We start from the raw sequence: 19,589 nt of genomic DNA, 5'->3' as shown, positions 1-19,589 counted from the left end.
CTTTCTGGTTCTCATACTGTACACTAATTTTAGGAAAATCAATCCACCTCTCTGGATGGTGTTTACATATTCTCCAGTAGAGTTCAGAACACTTGCTATCACTTTGTATACTTTATGCAGTAATTATTAAGTGTCTGCTGTGGCCAGGTTATGTCTGACAAAATTAGGCAGTAGAATAGATGCAGTGGTATTTAGATAGGATCCTTTGAACTCCAGATACATGATCTTGGCCAAGTTAACAGTAACCTCTTTAACACAGTTACTCAATTTGTAAATTAGAGAAATTTTTCTTGAAAGTGTTACATGAGTCGAGGTATGCCAGATGCTGAGCTGAACGCCCAGTGTATAGTAGGCACTCATTATCTTTCCAGTCATATGGTGTTAGATACTATTTACATATGATAACTTCCAAATTTGGTTCTTCAAACCTTTCTTCCTAGATACATCAATTCAGCTGCATACTCGAAGTTTTCGCTCTGAAGTTAGATATTTGAAAATTAACGTGTCTTATAATAAATTCCTGATTTCCCCCATCCCCAAACCTGCTCCCCCTTTATTGGCCTCATCCCTGCACGTGGAACTGCATTCTTCCAGCTGCTCAGCCTAAAGACCTTGGAGTTATCTTTTACTCCTCTCTTTTTCTTACAATCCATGTTTAATCTTTCAGGAAGTTATTTCAGCTATACCCTCTAAATATATCCTGAATATGGCAACTTATCCACCTGTCCACTGCTATCATCCTGGTTTAAGCCACCATTAACTCTAGCCTGAATCACTGTAATCACCTTTTAACTGCTTATATTGTTGCCCCTTGATGGTCTGTTCTCCAGAATAAACTATTAAAACTGAAAGTCAGAGAAAGCATGTCTTTCTTCTGCTCACTATCATGCAATGTGTTCTAATCTCACTCACAGGAAACTCCAAAGGCTGTAAAATATCTTCAAAGTAGTGCTTCTATCCTCATCTACTCTCCTGTTTGCTCACCCTTCTTCATCCACACGGGCCTCACTGCTGTTCTTCCAACATGCCAGACACAGTCCTACCACAGGTCCTTTGCACATGCTGCTCCTACTCCCCAAACTGCCTTTTCTCAGTGTCTCACTCACTCCTTTAGTCCTCTAAGCAAATGTCAATGAAGGCTTCTTTGACCTCTGAGTAGACAGCAGCCACACCCATCATTCCCTATCCCCTTTATTTTTCTCCCTAGCTTTTATCACCATCTGCCATACTTATATTTTTTATTATATTTGTTTATGGTAAGATTCATGGAGTGAAGGACTTTGTTGCTTTGTTCTCCACCATATCCCTGAAACTCAGTAAAATGAGTGGCACTTAGTAAGTACACAATAAATATTTACTGAGTGAATATATAATAGAAGGTCAATAATGATGGTTATCATCACTATTATTATTATGCTAACGAGCAGCTGTTGGGCCTATCTGCCTAAATAATTTACACATTCAAGCAACATTCAAAAGTAATATTGTCACTGCCAATTTGACCTACCCACTAAGACAACACCAGTGTAATTTACTCCAGAAACAGGAAAAAAACCAACAAACTAATTGGGAGGAAGGGGATATGAAAGTTTAGCATGTTTTCTCAATAGTTTTCCTCTTCATTCTCTAACACAATTTTGAGCCTTTGCTGGGAACGATTGTCAATTTAAGTTGAATCGTCAACATTTTTATTGACTCAAATACAAATGCTGGGCTCAAACAATAGTGCTATCTTTCTACTACAGACATAGATGCTCCAAACTACTGGCATAAATTCAATTGTTCTACAAACCTAAAAGTTGTATCTGAGGAGAGAATGGAACATTTCCTCTAAAACAAATTTTAAACCTACGATTTTTATGAGCCCAGGATTGAGTTTTATATCCAGACAATAAAGGGAAAGAATGTTCTTTACTTTCAATATGGTGAAACTATTATTTCACAGTGAAGGTGATTTTAATTGTTTTAGACAACATGTATCATTTCTACACTGTCATTTTTAAACAAAATTTCATGTGAGGTCAGGCTCATTCACTGTACTCATGAAGATCTATTGACTGCTTATTTTCATATTCATCCAATAGCTTTGTCTTCAAGTGTTTTACGTTCATTTCAAAAATTTAGAGGAAACTCTGCTTTCAGTCCTTTTGCAGATGACTTACGCAAAATCATTGTTACAAGTGACTGAGGCTCTTAACAAAAGCTCACTCTTGAGGTGAGTGAGAACTCAAGGTGCAACGACCTCTCTGCATAACAGTTCAAAGTCCACCTCAAGGCTGTGACCCCTCCCCCACGTGAATTAGTAAAATAAATGTTCTATTGGTTCTTTCCACCACATGAACCTGTGTTTAGAGGAATGACCTTAGAACCCTCCAGAGACATAGTGGAGGAAAGAAAAGGGTTTTATTTAGCTGACTCTCCAAATTTTAGTTCTGCTAAGCACCAAGAAGCTAAGTAGGAGAATTGTATTTTTCTGAGACAGTTATCCAAATTAAGGATAAGAACTATAACAGATCATGGAAGGAACTGTTAGATATTGTGTCAAGATAAGGGAAGTCATGGACGACCAATAGAGTTTAGGAGAAAAGAAAGTGAGGTCTAATGGGAAATGAAATGTTTCAATCCGATGTGTTCTTTCCACCAAATCTTCAGTACAACTTACATTTCTCTGAAATATTTTGGAGTTATATATATTTAGGAGGATGGAAAGGAGGGATGAGTCTGCCTCTGCAGGCATGGATTCAGTCACATCCATGGAGCTTATCTCTAGCTAGGAAGTAGGATTAAGGAAGAAAATACGCTTCTCTCCTTAGAGTATAGGGAATGGTTACTGTTTTGTTTCCAAATCTCACATTTCTAAGGGGTGCAGCAGAATGTGCCAGTTTTGCGTTCTGGCATTATTGCCTAGGTTCCTTTTCTTTTCCACTGTGGGTACGTTTCTCCTCGAATAACCTTTATCTGTAACTCGTCCCTTCCTAGATGAGTAGCACATCTGCAGTTGTGGTTGTCCTAAAAATTGTGTAGGAAGCATCCAGAAGAATGCCTACTCTGGATTCAGATCTCCTTTGGTTTATTTGAAAGAAAGGATGTCCATATAACAACACCTGTTCAGTTTGGTTTATGCCAGTTACTCTATTTCATTGAGTTGTGACCAATCATTTCTGTGGGAAATCTGTTTACACACATTTTTTCTTTTGTTTTGGTCCTGGAGCTATTCTTTGCTGGGTAAATTTATAGGATTCAGCCTAGTTGATAATTTTTCCTACTCTGCTGTAGGTTTTTTTTTAATATTATAAAATACACTGAAATGTATTTGATAGGCCTTGTTAAGAAAAGAATTTGCAAGTTTTTTGTGAATACACTAGAGAGAAAGCACAAAGAATTCAGGATGTTCTGATAATATCACGTTTAATATGATTTCTCCCTTGTTACTGAGCAACTTGAGGGATTCACTGCTGCTGACCAGGTACATAGAGAAAGGCAACATAACTGAATTGTCCAAAAAATGATGTAAAAATTTCAGCCCTAATGGTCTTCTATCACTATGGAATCTGTAGCACTTTTCTTTATGAGAAGCTTTATTGATATTTACAGTGTATCTTTGCTTTTCACACACCAGATATAAAAGTAATTTGGCCATGCCAACATTTGCTCCATCCTGCCCTGCTAACCTCATCTGCCCAAATTAGTATATTTCTAAGGCATGTTTTTGTGACTGCCAAGTGTGCAAGCAAATATGGAGCCTTTAGAGAGATGGAAATAAATGAAGGCAAAATTTTTGGAAAGTGTATTATGGTTGACAAAATTCTAAAATAACTGCCATTGACCCCTGCCCACCATCTGAGTATGATGGGATTAATGAGTATGGTGAGATGTCACTTTCATGATTACGTTAGATTAGATGGCACAGTTGACTTGGAAAAAGTGACTTTATCTTTAGTGGAGCTGACCTGTTCAGGTGAGCCCTTCCTGGGATGGGATGCTTCTTGGCTAGAGAGATTTGAAGTATTAGAGGGAACTGATGCAAAGGAGGTTCTGAAAACGGAGAGGCATGTGGCAAGAAGTGTGGGCAGCTTCTAGAAGATGAGAATGCTTTTGACAGCTGGCCGAAAAGGAAACGGGGACCTCAGACCTACAACGTACGGAGCTGAATTCAGGCAATTGCCTGAATGAGCTTAGAAGTGGATTCTTCCTCAGACTCTCCAGAAAAAAAGTCATCTGGTTATGGCCTTGACCATAGATACACACGAAATCTAAGGACAAATTACAAAGACAGACAAAGATAGACAATGTCTGTCTCTAGAGTCAACCCACTTTAAACCAGCTGTCCATTAATCCAATTTAAAGGTTTTCTGACCAATATATTTCTCTTCTTTCTTGAGGTCTTTCCTGGCACAATTCACCTTCACAAGAAGGTGAGGCAGGAAAAAGAAGAATAAAGAATTGTTTTAATGAACCGGTTAAAGACACTCTCAGGGCTCTTAGCAGACCTGAAGGTGTAAGATTCTTGAAACTAATAAGCAGCTTGAGGTTTAAGAATTAACTATAGAGTCTTCTATCCGTAGGCATTTTTTGAAGTCAGAAAGTCCTGGGTTGGAATCTTGCCTTTATTTACCAACTGAAAACCGATTTACTTAGTCTGAGTCTCAATTTCCTCATTTTAAAATTATTATTATTAACGTATATGTATAGCTGATTCACTTTGTTATAAAGCAGAAACTAACACACCATTGTAAAGCAGTTATACTCCAATAAAGATGTTAAATAAATAAATAAATAAATAAATAAATAAAATAAAAATTTAAAAAAATTATTGGAATGGTGGGAATGAGAAAATAAATGGAAAGTCTTATAGTGCTTGCTGATGGTAACAATTCAACAACTGGTAGCTCTTATTACTGTTATTAATACTTTATTGCATTAATTTAATGAATTAATTACTTTATTAATACTTTAATGAATGAATGACTATTTGTATAATTGGAGCAAAAGGTGTCTGTTAATATTCCCCTCAGTTTTGATCTGAGAGAGCAATAAAGGACAAAAGAACAGTATTCCAGCATTCCTTCCTTTGTAGAGATGAGGAAGCCATGACTCTCAGGAAGAAAATTCTTATAATACCTGGATGAAGTCAATATTGACAAATACCTTTGGAATCCTGCTAGAATATTTCATATTACATAATCGAATTTGTTATCAGGCAAGTTTGTCATAATTTGCATGCAACAGGGATGCATTATTCAGTTATGACGATCTTAATTTAGGCAGGTTTTGTATATCTGTTATTTAGTCTTATGGCATTAAGCAGAAAGGCACTGTTATAATGAAGGACTTATACGCTTTAAAAGATCAACATATACTTCTTCATTGGTAGGTGGCAAGGTGACAAGGGAAAGCTTGTCCTAGTTGATGGCCTTTTTAAAATATATGACACTCATTTAGAAGTATTCTACATATCTGTTATTCTTATTTAGAGTAAACAAATTTAAAAATAATCTTCGATTCTGTCAAGTCTCTTTGACCAATGTCAGAGTGTAAAATGACACAGACTGACAGCACAAACGAACATGATTTGCATGTCTTGTCATCTTAGATTATGGTACTGGAAAATAATTTTCCTATTATTAAAAAACAAACATCATCACATTTTTGTGTGCTCTTATTTTATCTCAGATAGCATTGAAAGTTTTGTAACTCTTCCCTAATATTTCAGGTGAGCATAGTGACATACCAGTCTGTAATAATATTGAATAAAAGTATTGTTAACTTCCAGTTAGTATTTTTTTTCTTTCTTTTTGTGTCAGCATTTCACAAGGTTGTATAAAAATGAAAGTAATGGCAAAAATATTTTCAACTTTTTAAAGGATCATAAAAAAGATTTGGTTTAATATTAGAAGAAAAGTTGCTTTCATTTTATTTTTAAATATTTGTCTATGTGTTTCCAAGAATCCTCCCATTCCAAAGTGGAAATCAACTATAACAGAGGCAGTGGTGGTTAAGAGCTGCCCAGGGTCTGGGACCCAGTTTGCCTGGATTTGAAGCTTGGCTTCACTGCCTACCAGCTGCATGACATTGGACCAAGTACTTAACCTCTCTCTACCTTAGTGTTCTCATCTGTAAAACAATAATCATTATAGTATCTCCCTCGAGTAGTAGTTGTTGTACAGAGTTAAAAAGTTAATACATGTAAAGTATTTAGGTGTGTACTATGTAAGCACTTGCTATTATTATTAAGCTAACTACAATATAGTCAGTATGATATCGGATTGTACTAAATGAAATGACTTTATGGATATTTTTACACTGAATCCTCCAGGATCACAGTTGGTTGAGAATCTACCAAATTGTACCAAACCATACAGAATTTGAGAAAATGCAGCCCCAAGGGCTTGCAGATCAGTGGGTGGTTTAGATCCCTGGCAACAGGTTAATTCACTGGCTAATCCAGATTCTTCCAAAGTAAAGAATGGCATTTATTGCTTGATTTTCCCCATTGCTAGGAGATATTCTGATTCAGTGCCATCCAACATTTGCTTCCAATTAGGGGGTAACTTTCCTCTTCCAATAATTAAGGTGAGGTCGCCAAAATGAGTGTTGGCATTCACTTCTCCATAGAGCCCGATAATAAAAATAAAATAACAATCTTAGCTTTCTTTTTTAAATAAAACACTAGCCATTAAACTAATTGATTTACATTCATTAACTCATTTAACATTCACAACAGTACTATAATATAGGTATTAGTTAGTGTCTCCACTTTACAGGTGAGGAAACTAAGCCTAAAAAGGTTAAACAAATTGCCCTTTGTCATGCAGGATGACAGGCAGCAGATTACAGCTGTGGTTGTTTCACTGCAAAGCCCCATTTCTCACATGTGTGTACAGAGCCATCCTGCATCTCCTTAAGGGCATATCTGTTGAGTGGCTGATTGAATAAATATTTTTAAAAGAAAAGATTTGGATTAAGACTGTTTGGATGCAGCAAGATGAGCCCGAACCTTCCTGGTCCCTTAGATTTGATGAAGGGCTACCATTGGCTCTAAGAACTGAAGTGCCTATTTTATTCCCTGAGTGGCCACCTGAATGGTGTGACCCAAAATAGCCCCACCATACCTCCAAAGTGTGGCGGTGGACCACAGAGAAGCACCACACCTTGACCTTCTCGGACGGACACTGTGCTTCTTATTTTGGTTTCAAAGTCTTCAATATCTTGAAAAACAAAGAAAAGCAGCTTTAGAACTCGTTATTTTGCCGAGAAAAAGTTTTAGAAGAAAAACTTATCGTTAACAGTAATGAACACTCACACTTGTCTGACCAGAAGTTTTAGTTGATGGTCAATTGCTGTACCCTGGTTATATTTCTCAGAATTTCGTCTTTCCTTCTTTTATTTTAATGCAGTTAAACAGAGTATATGATAAAGACATTTGTTAACAAAACTCACTTTTTGTTTACTTTTATTCTCCCAGGCAGCCTGTAGCCCGAGAGGAAATCTTTTAAACCCAGCACATATTTACTTTTCCTTCCCAAGGAAGGTGTGATTTAAAAAAGGTATGTGGCAAGTGTGCTGCAGTCTTCTAGCATCTAAGCTTAATGGTAACCGTTTTGATGTGGGGATGAAGTCTGTGAGAAATTAGCATGGAATGTTGTGACGGACAGAGTTTTATGTGACTGAACCAATGAGAAGAAAGGTATATTTTCTAATTTCTGTTGATCTACTCCTTCACAAAGCAGCTTCACGGTCTTATATGAAGTGTTGTAATTTCCTACAACACCGAAGAATCATAGATATTCAGTGCCGGAAGACAGCTTACTAGCTATCTTGATAACCTATCCATCTGAGCTGTAAATCGTTCAACATTCCTAGAAATGGTCACCCAGCCTCCAGGAAAGGCTAATGTCTGAACCTTAGTTTCTTCACCTGTAAAATCCCTTTTATTCATTCATTCATTCAATCAGTCATTCAGTGATTTAAAAATTTTGTATTAAACCCCTACTAAAAGATAGGAAGGGTATTTAAGGGCAGGAGATATATTGGTAAATAAAGCAGACTTGTACCTTGCCCTTATTGTGCTTACTAATAGGAAAAGTAGAAGGCCAATTAAAAAACGTGTGTGTGTGTGTGTGTGTGTGTGTGTGTATAAAATATACACATTGCGATAAGTGTCACGGGGTAGAGGCTGCTACTTGTCTACCAAAATCTACTCTCCCTTCTTCCATAGTAATAGATTTATAGAACAAATACTACACTTTTCTAACCAAAAGATACATTTCCCAAACATCTTTGCAGCAAATAGAGTAAGCAGAAACTTCTCACATATTGTGAAACTTCCACCTATTACGTTTGAGAGGAAATATCCAAAAAATTTAATGTTCTCCACCTACCCACCCAATATCACCACCATCTAGATGGCCAATGACGTGAAAATATTGAAGGTAAAAGACCACTAGCCTGGGTGCTTGAGTGACTGCATGGAGCAGAAGCACAGCTGATCTGGACCACCTACTTTGCATTATTATATTAGATATTAGTAAATTTCTATCTTGTTTGAGGCATTTTGGGGGGCAGGAGTATTATAAGTTTAATAACTCTTATATATGCTTTACTTTTAATAATGAAAATATTTACCCAAGATGGACTCTGCTTCTTCCCAACTAAATCTCTTCCCCTTCCTCTTCAGCAGTCATTAGCCTTACCTCTGATTAGGACCTGGAGTGCCTTGTACATTACATTTCTTCTAGAGGATTTTTAAACAAATATTCCCTCTTTCTTCTTTGGCCATACAAAGACTAAATCAGCCTACATATGTTGGTACCATTGATGTGAATTATTGCCTTGCCTTGGGTTTGCATCATTTTACATGTGACTCATTAAGAATCAGGCTAACAAACTGAATTTAAAACCAAAAATCAATATATTGATTGTTTCTATTTCGAGCAGTAATAACGGTGAGGATTTTAAGGGTTTTTTTTCCTTACTTTTATCATTGAAAGTTCCCATTAAATTGTCATGACATTTTACTGGTCACAAAAACAAAAACTGTCACAAAGGAGTAGTGAGAAATTGAATGATTCTATGAAATTAACAAGCTTTCGATTAAATTCCCTGTGTCACATTGTCAGTGTTCCACGCTCACAGTAACATCAATCATGTTTTCAGTGTTAATCAGAAGCCATTACAACACACTGTTGATAAGACTATGGGTACTTTAATGTATTCTGTGTTCACTTCCACTTAAATAGTATCCACTTGTAACATAATTTCTCCATGCCTTATGATTACAACGGCGTTTCTATTAGCTGACATGAAAGGAAATCAACCTCTTTCAAAAGTCACCCAAGCTCTGTTAGCAATCAAAACACAGTCATTTGAAAATAGTACTAGTTCACAGGTTTTAATTAATAATTCAGATTTTAAAACTGTTTAATAGCACACATATCATAGACAAGATCTAATTTTGCTTTATCTAAATTAAGTGAATTTAAGTACCATTTCATGTGAATGTACTTTGAACAAGATCTGTTTTAAGTATCCAACCTGTATTTCACGTACCTTTCTGCTAACCAGAAACATGATATAATTCAGATTATTTTGAAGCAAGGTTCACTGAAGGTGGCCATACATGCATTCAGTGAAGTTTTCTTTGCTCTGTAAGACCTTTAAAAACTCCAGATTTATTCTTCTTTAAGGAGAGGCCAGAGAGAACCACCTTTTTCTATTTCCGTCCTATCCATTTTTTGCTTAAGAGAAAAATAGCTTAGTATGAGTCGTTCCCTGAGTCTCAAATTCTATAATATTTGGAGAAATTCCCATAAACCAGAAAGGTGACCTGCCCAGGATGTCCTTGTGCTCAAGGTACAAGTCCTGCCGTGCTGGTTGCTATTAAAGACCCCAGTTGTCGAGGTTGCTCTCATTAAGCCATTCTGATGACCAGGGCTTATTGGATCCTGTGGTTTTATTGCTGGTTTTGGAGGAAGCATTTGGCAGGAGCATAAGCAAAAATGCATTCACAAACAAGGCTCTGTTCCAAAGGCCAGCAGGAAGTGCCTGAGAATGGCCCATAAAATGAGCTTTAAAGAATTACTGGGCCATTTGCTCTCTCCTGGAGCAACCAAGGTGCAGTGGAGGGAAAAGGACCACCAAAATGTATTTAAAATTAAGTCCAAGCAATGCTAAGCATTTCAACGCCTAATTGTAAGGAGAATACATCTTTGCAGCTGCCACTTGTAGGAATGAATCTCAGCCCAATTAAAGCGAGAAAACTGTGTATTCGCTGCCAAGACCTGAGGATCACAGTCAGAGGATGTGCTTGGCGGTGCCAGCCCCTGTCACAGAAGGAGGCTAGTGGTTTGCCAACTCTCATAAGCTTGGAGGAAGGCTGTGGGTACTCAGAGTTTATTGATCCTGACTAAGAGAACAGCACCTGAAAAGATAGGGATAGGAAAAAATATTCACCAGGAAAAGGTCCATGCTTCAAGCAGGACATAGTGTAGTTGAGTTGGCCAAAGTAAAAATAATACTATTAATTGCATCTTTCTCTATTTGCTGTGCATGAATTACTTTATTTTAGTGTTTTAAATCTTCTTTATTTTTCTTTCTTTCTTTCATATATCAAGAATAACTACTAAGCGCCAGACACTCAGTGAAGCAGTTTCATTGAATCTTCATGATGATCCTGGAATATAGGTACCAACGTCACATTCATTTCACAAAGGAGGATATGAGGTTCAAAGAGGATTAGCAACTTACTGAAGACCATACGGTTTCTATTCGTCAAGACAGAACTGAAAAGGAGAGAGTCTGGTTCCAGGGCTCACACTCTCAAACACCAGGTTATTCTGCTTTCCAGATGTTAACTGAGGTCTCCCTGCCACTTACAGCATATAAAATGGCATAAACTGCCATTCCATTTTCAAACAAAGAAACACAAAAGCTCAATGCCTTTCCAAAGGGTTCTGCAAATTGCTGGGTTGGGGTAGGGAGTGCTGTATTGCTAGGTTTTAGAAATAGCTCCCTTTCTAATATCCTTACTCCTCTGAATCCTTCAGATGTGTTTCTTGATTTACCTCCACTCTCATGTCCCTGCAAACAAGGAACTTAGCCCCTTATCTTGACCTTCATACATAGATATACCCCCTCAACACACACACACACACACACACACACACACACACTTGAAGCACCACCATTATCATACTTTGTGCCTCTGTTGTCAAGCTTATTGATTTAGTAAGATGTGACCCAAACACCTTAAAATCAAATATTAGGTATTTGATTCTTAAAAGTTATTTTGCTCCCCCTTTCTGTTGCTTATGTCTGTTCTCTCTCTCTCTTCTCCAATTTTCCCACTACAGCCCTCTCTTTGAAGAGCAAGGGAAATCAAAATCTTCCCATTTTCCTCTGCAAAGAAGTTCACCTCCCTCCAGCTCCCACTACCAACTCAGAAATTGATGGATCTGCCCTAGTTCACACTGCTTATAAGAAAAGGAAATAAAATTCAATTCCATATATCATCTCTCTAGAGGGCGTTTGCTTAACCACCAGCCTTAATTGCCTCTCTAGCTAGAGCTTCACCCAAGGCTTAACTGCCTCTCTAACTAGAGTCTGACCCTAGACACAGGCCATATGATCTGCCCTCAGACCAGAGACAGTGCTCATTTTCTCTTTCCACACCTCAAAAGCAACTTCAATTATGTGTTACTTTGAGGACATTAAATCTGATTTTCAGCTCTAAGATTTCTTTTACCCTGCTCCTGGCTTTCCACCAATCAAATTTTGTTTCCCCCCTTTGCAAATCCTTCCGAAGAAGTCTCAGCATTGAGATCTGGTGCTGGAGTAAACAAGACCAAGGAGCATGTGTTCACCTTTGTGATGCAGTTCTCACGTTGGAGGTACGTGTTTTGTTTTCACCTATGGCAAAAATATCTTGTTGGAGGAGGAGAAGCTGATACTCTGCCCAGTGAAAGGGAAATGGTGAAAGATACCAAGAATAATTCTCTAGTTCTGCATTAGTCTTGCAGAATTCCCAGATATAGTATATGCAACTTTTGCAATCAAAGTACTCTTTTTGAATCTTAAGACATTATAATAAGGTAATTCTGAATTCATATCTCCATTAATTTTCCCCTTGGAAGAGGACCACTCATGGAGAATACCAGAATTGTTCATGTTACTATTTCCTGTTTCCTGGTGGTTTTGAATAAGCTGAAGTTCTTGGTACTGTAATTAATTTTCCCAGATCTTTATTAAGTGGCATACAAAAATATCTCTACTTAGACCAGTTTCATTTTCCACCATCATTTTCAAGATGCGATATACTCAGTTACAGAGTTTGTGATATTACTGTGTTTCCTAGCACAACTCAGTAACATAACATGACATAACCTAATAAAGCACAGTGATATTGTCAAATTCTGTAAAAGAGGCAATAGCTAAGTCTTGATATTGGACATAAATTTGGAATGGTAATATGCAAGCAGGAAGTAAAGAGATATTTTAAGAGATTCTGGTGTCAAATCCATTTACAATCCAAGTTAAAATTCCTCCTTTTGTGGTGTAAAAGTATTTTTATAAAAATTCATAAATAAATGGAGAGAAGTGAGTCGTTTCTTGGTTTCCTGAGACTAATGAATCCACTGAGAACCATTTTCTTATGGTGTTTAAGAAAAAATATATAGGATAATAGTCGGGGGGGGGGGGGTGATAGGTTTTTTCTGTCAGCCCAGCATCAAGGTTTTCAGAGAGAAAAGCGTTTAATAAACACAACAAGTAAACAAATATGAAATAATTGGTGTATTATAATATACATGTAAGACTGGATTTGAAATTCTATAAATGGACTCATTTGTCTGATTAATGGTGGTAAGAATAGTGTCAGCTATGACTTAAAAAAAAAAATACAAGTTTTAGGCATGACCTGTCCTCTGCCTTGCTTATTAAGTTTGCATATTCCCTATAGTTAAAACTAAGTGAGAGAAGCAGAAGTGAAGGATGGAATGATACAACTTTGATAGCATAGGATAGACTGGATGTGAGATGACTGAAGAGTTCAGATCTTCAGTGTTTCTGAAAAGAAAAGAAGCAGTTTAAGTAGGCATGCAAAGATTAAACAACCCACTAATGAATTCCGTACGAGGTTATTAGTGATAGAACAGAATGATCAGACTGTGACCAGTGATCAGAACGATTAAGAACACACGTTTAGGATCAGACTGTGTAGGTTCAAATGTTAGCCTCACCATGCTAGCTGTTGATACAGGGCAGATTAAATATTCTCTATCTCAGTTTTTGGCGCTTTAAAATGAAGCTACAGGGAATTCCTTGGTGGCCCAGTGGTTAGGACTCCACGCTTTCACTGCCATAGGCTGGGTTCAATCCCTGGTCGGGGAACTAAGATCCCGCAAGCCTCGCGGCCTAATTAATTAATTAATTAAAATGAAGCTACCAAGAGCACCTGTCTTAGAGGAATAATGGTATAATGTCTTTTAAATGTTTAGAAGATGTTAAATACTAAATAATAATGTTGGGGACTTTGTATTATTAATGATCTACCTACACATGACCAAAAGGAGGTTGTTTAGAATTTTTAAATAGGTTTCATTTTCTGTTTTCATCTCAGTGTCCGATGATGTAACAAAACATATTTTCTTGAAGTCTGAGTATGGAACTCCCTTTTCTGCTCACCCAGTGGCCAGCTCAAATGCTCAGTGAATAAATGAAAAAAAAAAGCCTAAAGTCAAAGTATATGAATTTTATTCCAAGCACTGCCACATCACATTTCATTTTACTACAGAGAATGTTTCACCAACTTGACAGGAGTTATTACATGGAGGGTCATTGAACCTCTCTGCCCAGAAAGCTACACAGCCCAGCTGGAGGCAGAAGTAACCTCTTGGCCTGGTGTGTGAGTAGCCAGAAAAATCCTAGGCTGCCCTGCTTCTTCTTGGTCTTGGATTGTGCCTTTTGGCACTTACTCATTTTCCCATCTCTTGTTCTACAGGGAGGATAGTGCCAGTACCTTTTTAGTCAATTATCTCTAAAGAGATTTCTTAGGGCTATTTGTGCTCCTTGAGATTAATGAATGATACAAATATTGCTCAAGTGCAAAAAGAGGAGTATCTGGAGTAGGTCAAGTCCTCAGGTGAATAAAGGATGCACTGCAGCATGTGGGAAGATGTGGACTTAGCTGTGTGTGTGTGTGTGTGTGTGTGTGTGTGTGTGTGTGTGTGTGTGAGGGGGCAGGGAGAGAGAGATCAAGGTAGTCTTTTCTCCAGAATAAACATTTGAGGATTTTGCTGAGGAGCCATGAGTGACAGAGAGAAAATACATTCCATCGTGAACACCAAAGTAGCTAATCCAAAGGACACTGGGGTTTAAATAAATTTCAGTTAAACATTTGAATGCATCAGTGAAGAGCTTGGAGGGTTGCAGTGAAAGGGGTTTCTAGCACAGGGGAAGGGAATTCTTATTTATTGACATACTTCCCAGTTACTGGAACTTTATAAACATCATAACATTTAATCTTCACAGTGACCCTGAGATGTAGCTACTATGACACTATTTTATAAATAAACATACCAAAGTTCAGAAAGGTTAAGTAACTTGCCCAAGGCTACACAGCTAGAAGAGGGCCAGAAAGGGACTCCTACCTAACTCTGACACTGGAAGCATTTTCAGCTCTTCAGGATACCACTCTGGTCATTCCATGGAGGGAGAAGGAAAAAGCAGAGGAAAGGGAGAAGGGGAAAAGAAGAAGGCAAAGCAGAATTTCTTTTTATCCAACAGTCTTCCTGCCTTTTTGGGAAGAACATCCTAGCCTGGTACAAAAGTCCTTGCACGTTGTAGCAAAAAAGCCAAACTGACCGCTGGCCCCCCCAGAGGTCTGAGGGAGTTTGGCCAGAGCCTCAGCTGTAATTACCTCCTGTCCCAGATCATCAGCAAAGGGGGCTGGAGTATTAGTTTTGGTGGAAATATGGTGAAACTGTGTCCTTTCAGGAACAATCCCACTCTTAACTCCCTTTTGACCCACTTTTGTGATGCTCATTAGAGTAAAAGGGAATGATTTCCTTGAAGTAAGTCTCCAGGATCTTTGATAAGAGGGATTAATGTGAACATTTACAGCAACCAGAGTCCTTTCTGAAAGAGCACATAATAAGCCCTTTTATTCATTGTGATGGTTTAATCAGAATGTTCAATTTCAAAATTTGCAACCTATGTAGAATATAAAAGGTGGAGTTTTCAAAGTAATGGAGCTGAGTCCCTGGCTAAATGTGTTACTACTCCTGTTTATACAAAGAGTGTGAAATGAGAGCACTTTTTCAAACACCTTGCACACACTTAAGCTCTGAGTTTACCAGAGTTTTTATCCTACCGACTTCAATTTGCAAGAACTTGAACAACTGGAATTAAGGAGATTGACTTCATGATTGTTGCTAAATACTGGAGGGGTTTTTTGTTGTTTGTTTGTTTCTATCAAATTGTTTTACTCTGAGCAAGGTCTTTGGAGTCACAGCTACAATCTGCATTTCCTTTGCAGCTTTCACCAGCTCAGCCCTCAGGGGAATTGAGGGTCAGTGATAAGGACTTTTGCATGCATTGTCATTTAGAGACAGAGAGGGAGAGACAGAGAGAGAGAGAGCAGAAGCCAGAGCAAGAATGTGCACCTAATTTAAATAAAACCCCGTTCTTTTTCCAAGCACTTTCACTTCTGTCATCTTTGTAACTACTTATAGTAACCTTGACAGGTGAACAGGAAGGATATTACCAATGTACAGGATAGGTATACTTGGTTCTATGGGCAGTGCACTTAAGTGTTATACAAATAAATATTTTTAAACTTTAATTGCTGTGCATTGCTTTTTTTTGTGTGTGTGCATTGCTTTTTAAAATTTCCTTCTATTTATGATGAATGACACCAATTTTCTAGATACAGTGGTGATAAATATGTCCTTTTAAACAAATGTACTTACTAAAAAGTCAAAGCAATTTGATTGGGAAAAATAAATAATAGTATATGTGGTACCTGGATATTTCAGACCCCACGAAATTAATGTATAGATGCCTGAAGTTTGGGGATGATTTAAGAAAATGGGCTGTTTGAGCTCCAAAGGATATGGTGGATCAGGAGACAGGACACTTTTGAGAGAACCAGAGTGGTCTGTGTTAGGAATGAGCAGGGATGTGGTTGGGAGGTAGGGGTGGGGGAAGAAATAGAAACAAAAGGAAAATCAACTTACAGAATGCTGAAGGACTTTCAGAAAAAGACAATTCAACTTAAAACGGCTTGTGTTCTTGCGTCAATGTACCTTTCCTCCCCCAAACTTCCACAAATGTTTTGATACAAACCAAAAACAATGTGAATATATTTAGCAGTGCTTTATGTGGGGGACAGAACTAAAAGTTCCATCCACTTTTGGGTCAAAACCAGGGTGAAGAAAAGAGAGAAAACTGTAAGAGGTAGTGAGTGCAGAGACAAAGCTGGAGCTGGAAGCGATGGTCAGAATGAATATCTGTCCACTGGGGTATGCAGGAATCTGGACACTGATTTTCCTACAGAACAGTGAGTAGATTTTATCTAGACTTTAAGAGGCAGAAAGTGCCAGTGACAGGAGTTTTGTATAAATGAAACTGGTCTGAGTCATAGTACTTGTTTCTGACAAAGTTGAAATTGGTTCTTTCAGTCTCAGCCTCATTCTGAGGAATCTCTCAGGATCCCTTTAAATAGCTGCATCTCATAGACAGGTGCTCGAGAAGTATTGGTTGATTTAATACACTAAAAAGATAAGTGATTTGCTTGCATTTCATTATAATTTATTATAAGAATCTCTTAAATGTAGAGTTTGTTCATTAGTTCATGCATTCATGAAATTATTTATTAACCCTACTCAGCTGCAATTGCGTGTATGACTTCCTTGTACAAAATGAGCATATGGGCTTGTTTTTGTATTCCCAGTACATAACACAGTGCTGGCACACAGTAGGTACTCAATAAATGTTTGATTAATGATTATGAACTCAGAGAAATAAAAAACGACTTTAAATCGCTTACTAAATTATTTAAGCCTCCATATGATATGGTCCTTCTTACCACTTCTTTTCGTCTGTTGTTCAGGAAACTCCATACACAATGAACATTTTATTTTCATGTTTCTCAGAACACAATAGGTTTCCTTCCCTTTATGGTCCTCGGCCTTTTTCTTTCTTCTTCTTGAAAAATTCCTCCCAGATCCCTGCATCGCTGGATTCTTTCTAACATTCAAATCTCCACCTACATGCTACCTTCTTAGGGAAGCCTCTCTTGGCCAATCTAAAGTAGCAGCTCCCCATCACTCTCTATTTTTCCCCCAAAGGTCTAATCACTGTCAGAAATGATTGGTTTAATTTATTTCAATTTTTGTGAAATAGACTCTAAGCTTCAAGAGAAGAGGGACCTTGTCCTCCCTCAGTAACTAGGTCAGTGCTCACAAAAAGCAGGTATTGAACATGTTTAATGAATTAACAAATAATTATAACTAAAGCAAATGTGTGAATGCAAAATACTACATATGGAGTCCAGCATATTTTCTTCCGGAATTGAGAGGATAAGAACAATTTTTCTTGGATCATAGAAGATTGCAGAGAGCAGAGGCTAGGATGTATTCTGAAAAAATGATGTTGTAGCCAGACTCCAAAATGGCCCGCAGTGAACCTGCTCATGGTATCTACTTCCTCCTCTAGTCCCGTCCCACCACATTTTACTAGAATCAGTCTGTGTGACCAACAGTATGGCAGAAATTATGGCACATCACTTCTGAAGTTTGGTTATAAAAGATCATGGCCCAGAAGAGAGAGACAAACCCATGAGCAGAGGGGACGTTTATTTCTTTTATATAAAAGGAAAGAGTGTTCACATAGTTGAAAGATAATGTTTGGGCTTTGGATTTAAATAAGCCTGTGTTTGAATTCAGCTCTTGGATTTATAAACTGTGAGACACTGAAAAGTTTACTTCTCAGCTCTTTTAAGTGTTACTTAATATACTTATTATCTGATAACTAAAGGATATTCAACAAACGTTTGCTGAAAAGAAGAATGGATGGGTGAATCTAATCTATAAACATATTTTATAATAATTATGTTATTGGATTTTTGTGAGAATCAAATGAAATGCTATAAGTAACCTGTTGAAATACTATGTCAAATAGTCCTCAATAAGTTGTATAGTTACCTAATAAGTATGCACCATTATTATGCATATTTTGCACATGAAATGCTAAACTCCAAAAGCTTAAGAAAACTTGCCAAAAGGTCACTGAACTAGTAATTAATTGTTGGAGCCAAGTTTCTAATTCCAAGGAGCTACAGTTTTTACCACAATGCCATAATGCCTAAATGATGACCCAGTTGATCTAACACATTCTAATTTCTGCTACAGTCATAATCATGTTCATTGTTTGATCTGGGTCTCTTTGCATGGCAGGGACAGAAATTTACTTAAAGAATTCTAAACTAAAGGAGGGGGCAGGTATAAAGTTATCAAGAGAAATCATGCCAGCAAAGTCAGAAACGTGTCTGAGAACAGGAAGGCCAAAGGACAGCTGTTCCCTCCCTCCATCTCCTTTTTCTTTTTCCAGTCGTCATGGTCTTCGTCATCTCTGCTTTTCTTTGAGCATCTGCTCCGTTCTCTTCTCTGCAGATCAGTCTCCTTGTATTTACTTACAGTTCATGCACCCTTAAAATCTCAGACTGCGTATTGTTTTGGCTTATCCTAACCGCTCTATACACTTCTCAGCTCTTGAACCTACCATGAAGTTTGCTTGTGTCTCTTATTTGAGATTTTTGAGATGTTTAATGCCAGACATCTGTGACTATAGAAAAGAGGTTATCCATCCAGCAACCTAGGTTTGCTCTTTTATAAGACAAGCAGAAACTGTAATTATCATCTTCAGCATAATGATTAATCAAGGAGATCACTGTCCAATTGCCTCAATTAGGTATTTCATTTATTTTAAGGGTAGAATAAGTGCAGTCCAATCACTTATTCAGTAATCAGAAACAACTGAAAAATAACCTATTTACTCATAGAAATAGGAGGGCCAAGTATATGCAAAACATAAAATTCCTGAACTGCTATCTTTGAACTTTCACGTACCCTCTTACCTTATTAGATAAGTCTCTGTGACCTTTTTAATTAAAACTGTGTAATAGATGTAAATACCAACAGATTTCTTGAATTTTCTCACATTGTGACTGTCACTTAGAAAACCAAAAGTAGTGTCATTCTTTCAAGGTATGATTGTAGCAGCCATTGTAGCTCAGCCCATCTAGGAAGTCACCTGACACTTTGGGGGACAGTTACCGTTGAGAATTTGCTACCTTCAGCACTTGGGTCTCGCTGCCTGAAACTGCTCCATGGACTTCTTTATTCCATGAGCATAGTATGACTTACATCCCCTGTATGCCTGCTGGGGATTTAATGTCCCCAGGAGTGACCCTCAGCCCAGGAGATAAGGGAGTTGGTAGGTAAGAACCCTAGCTTCCTTGCCCTGTGGTGGGCAATCGTGTGGTGTGTTCTATACAGCTTCTCAGAGGGGCCCACTGTACGGAGCCATAGTTG

At 37.7% G+C, this 19,589-nt stretch overlaps 1 protein-coding gene across 4 annotated transcripts in view; it reads right to left on the bottom strand.

Moving 5' to 3' along the window:
* Positions 1–19,589, bottom strand: part of CNTN6 (contactin 6) — a 145,479-nt gene that overhangs the window by 103,252 nt on the left and 22,638 nt on the right. For all 4 annotated transcript variants that reach the window (XM_059937712.1, XM_059937713.1, XM_059937715.1 and 1 more), the window contains exon 2: positions 7,113–7,208. In XM_059937712.1, the coding sequence (XP_059793695.1) occupies positions 7,113–7,208 (96 nt within the window). The remainder of the gene's footprint in view (positions 1–7,112; positions 7,209–19,589) is intronic.

The sequence above is a fragment of the Balaenoptera ricei genome, chromosome 11, assembly GCF_028023285.1.
Source record: "Balaenoptera ricei isolate mBalRic1 chromosome 11, mBalRic1.hap2, whole genome shotgun sequence".
Taxonomy (NCBI): domain Eukaryota; kingdom Metazoa; phylum Chordata; class Mammalia; order Artiodactyla; family Balaenopteridae; genus Balaenoptera; species Balaenoptera ricei.
The sequence above is the reverse complement of the archived record's forward strand: the minus strand, read 5'-3'. Positions and strand labels throughout refer to the sequence as shown.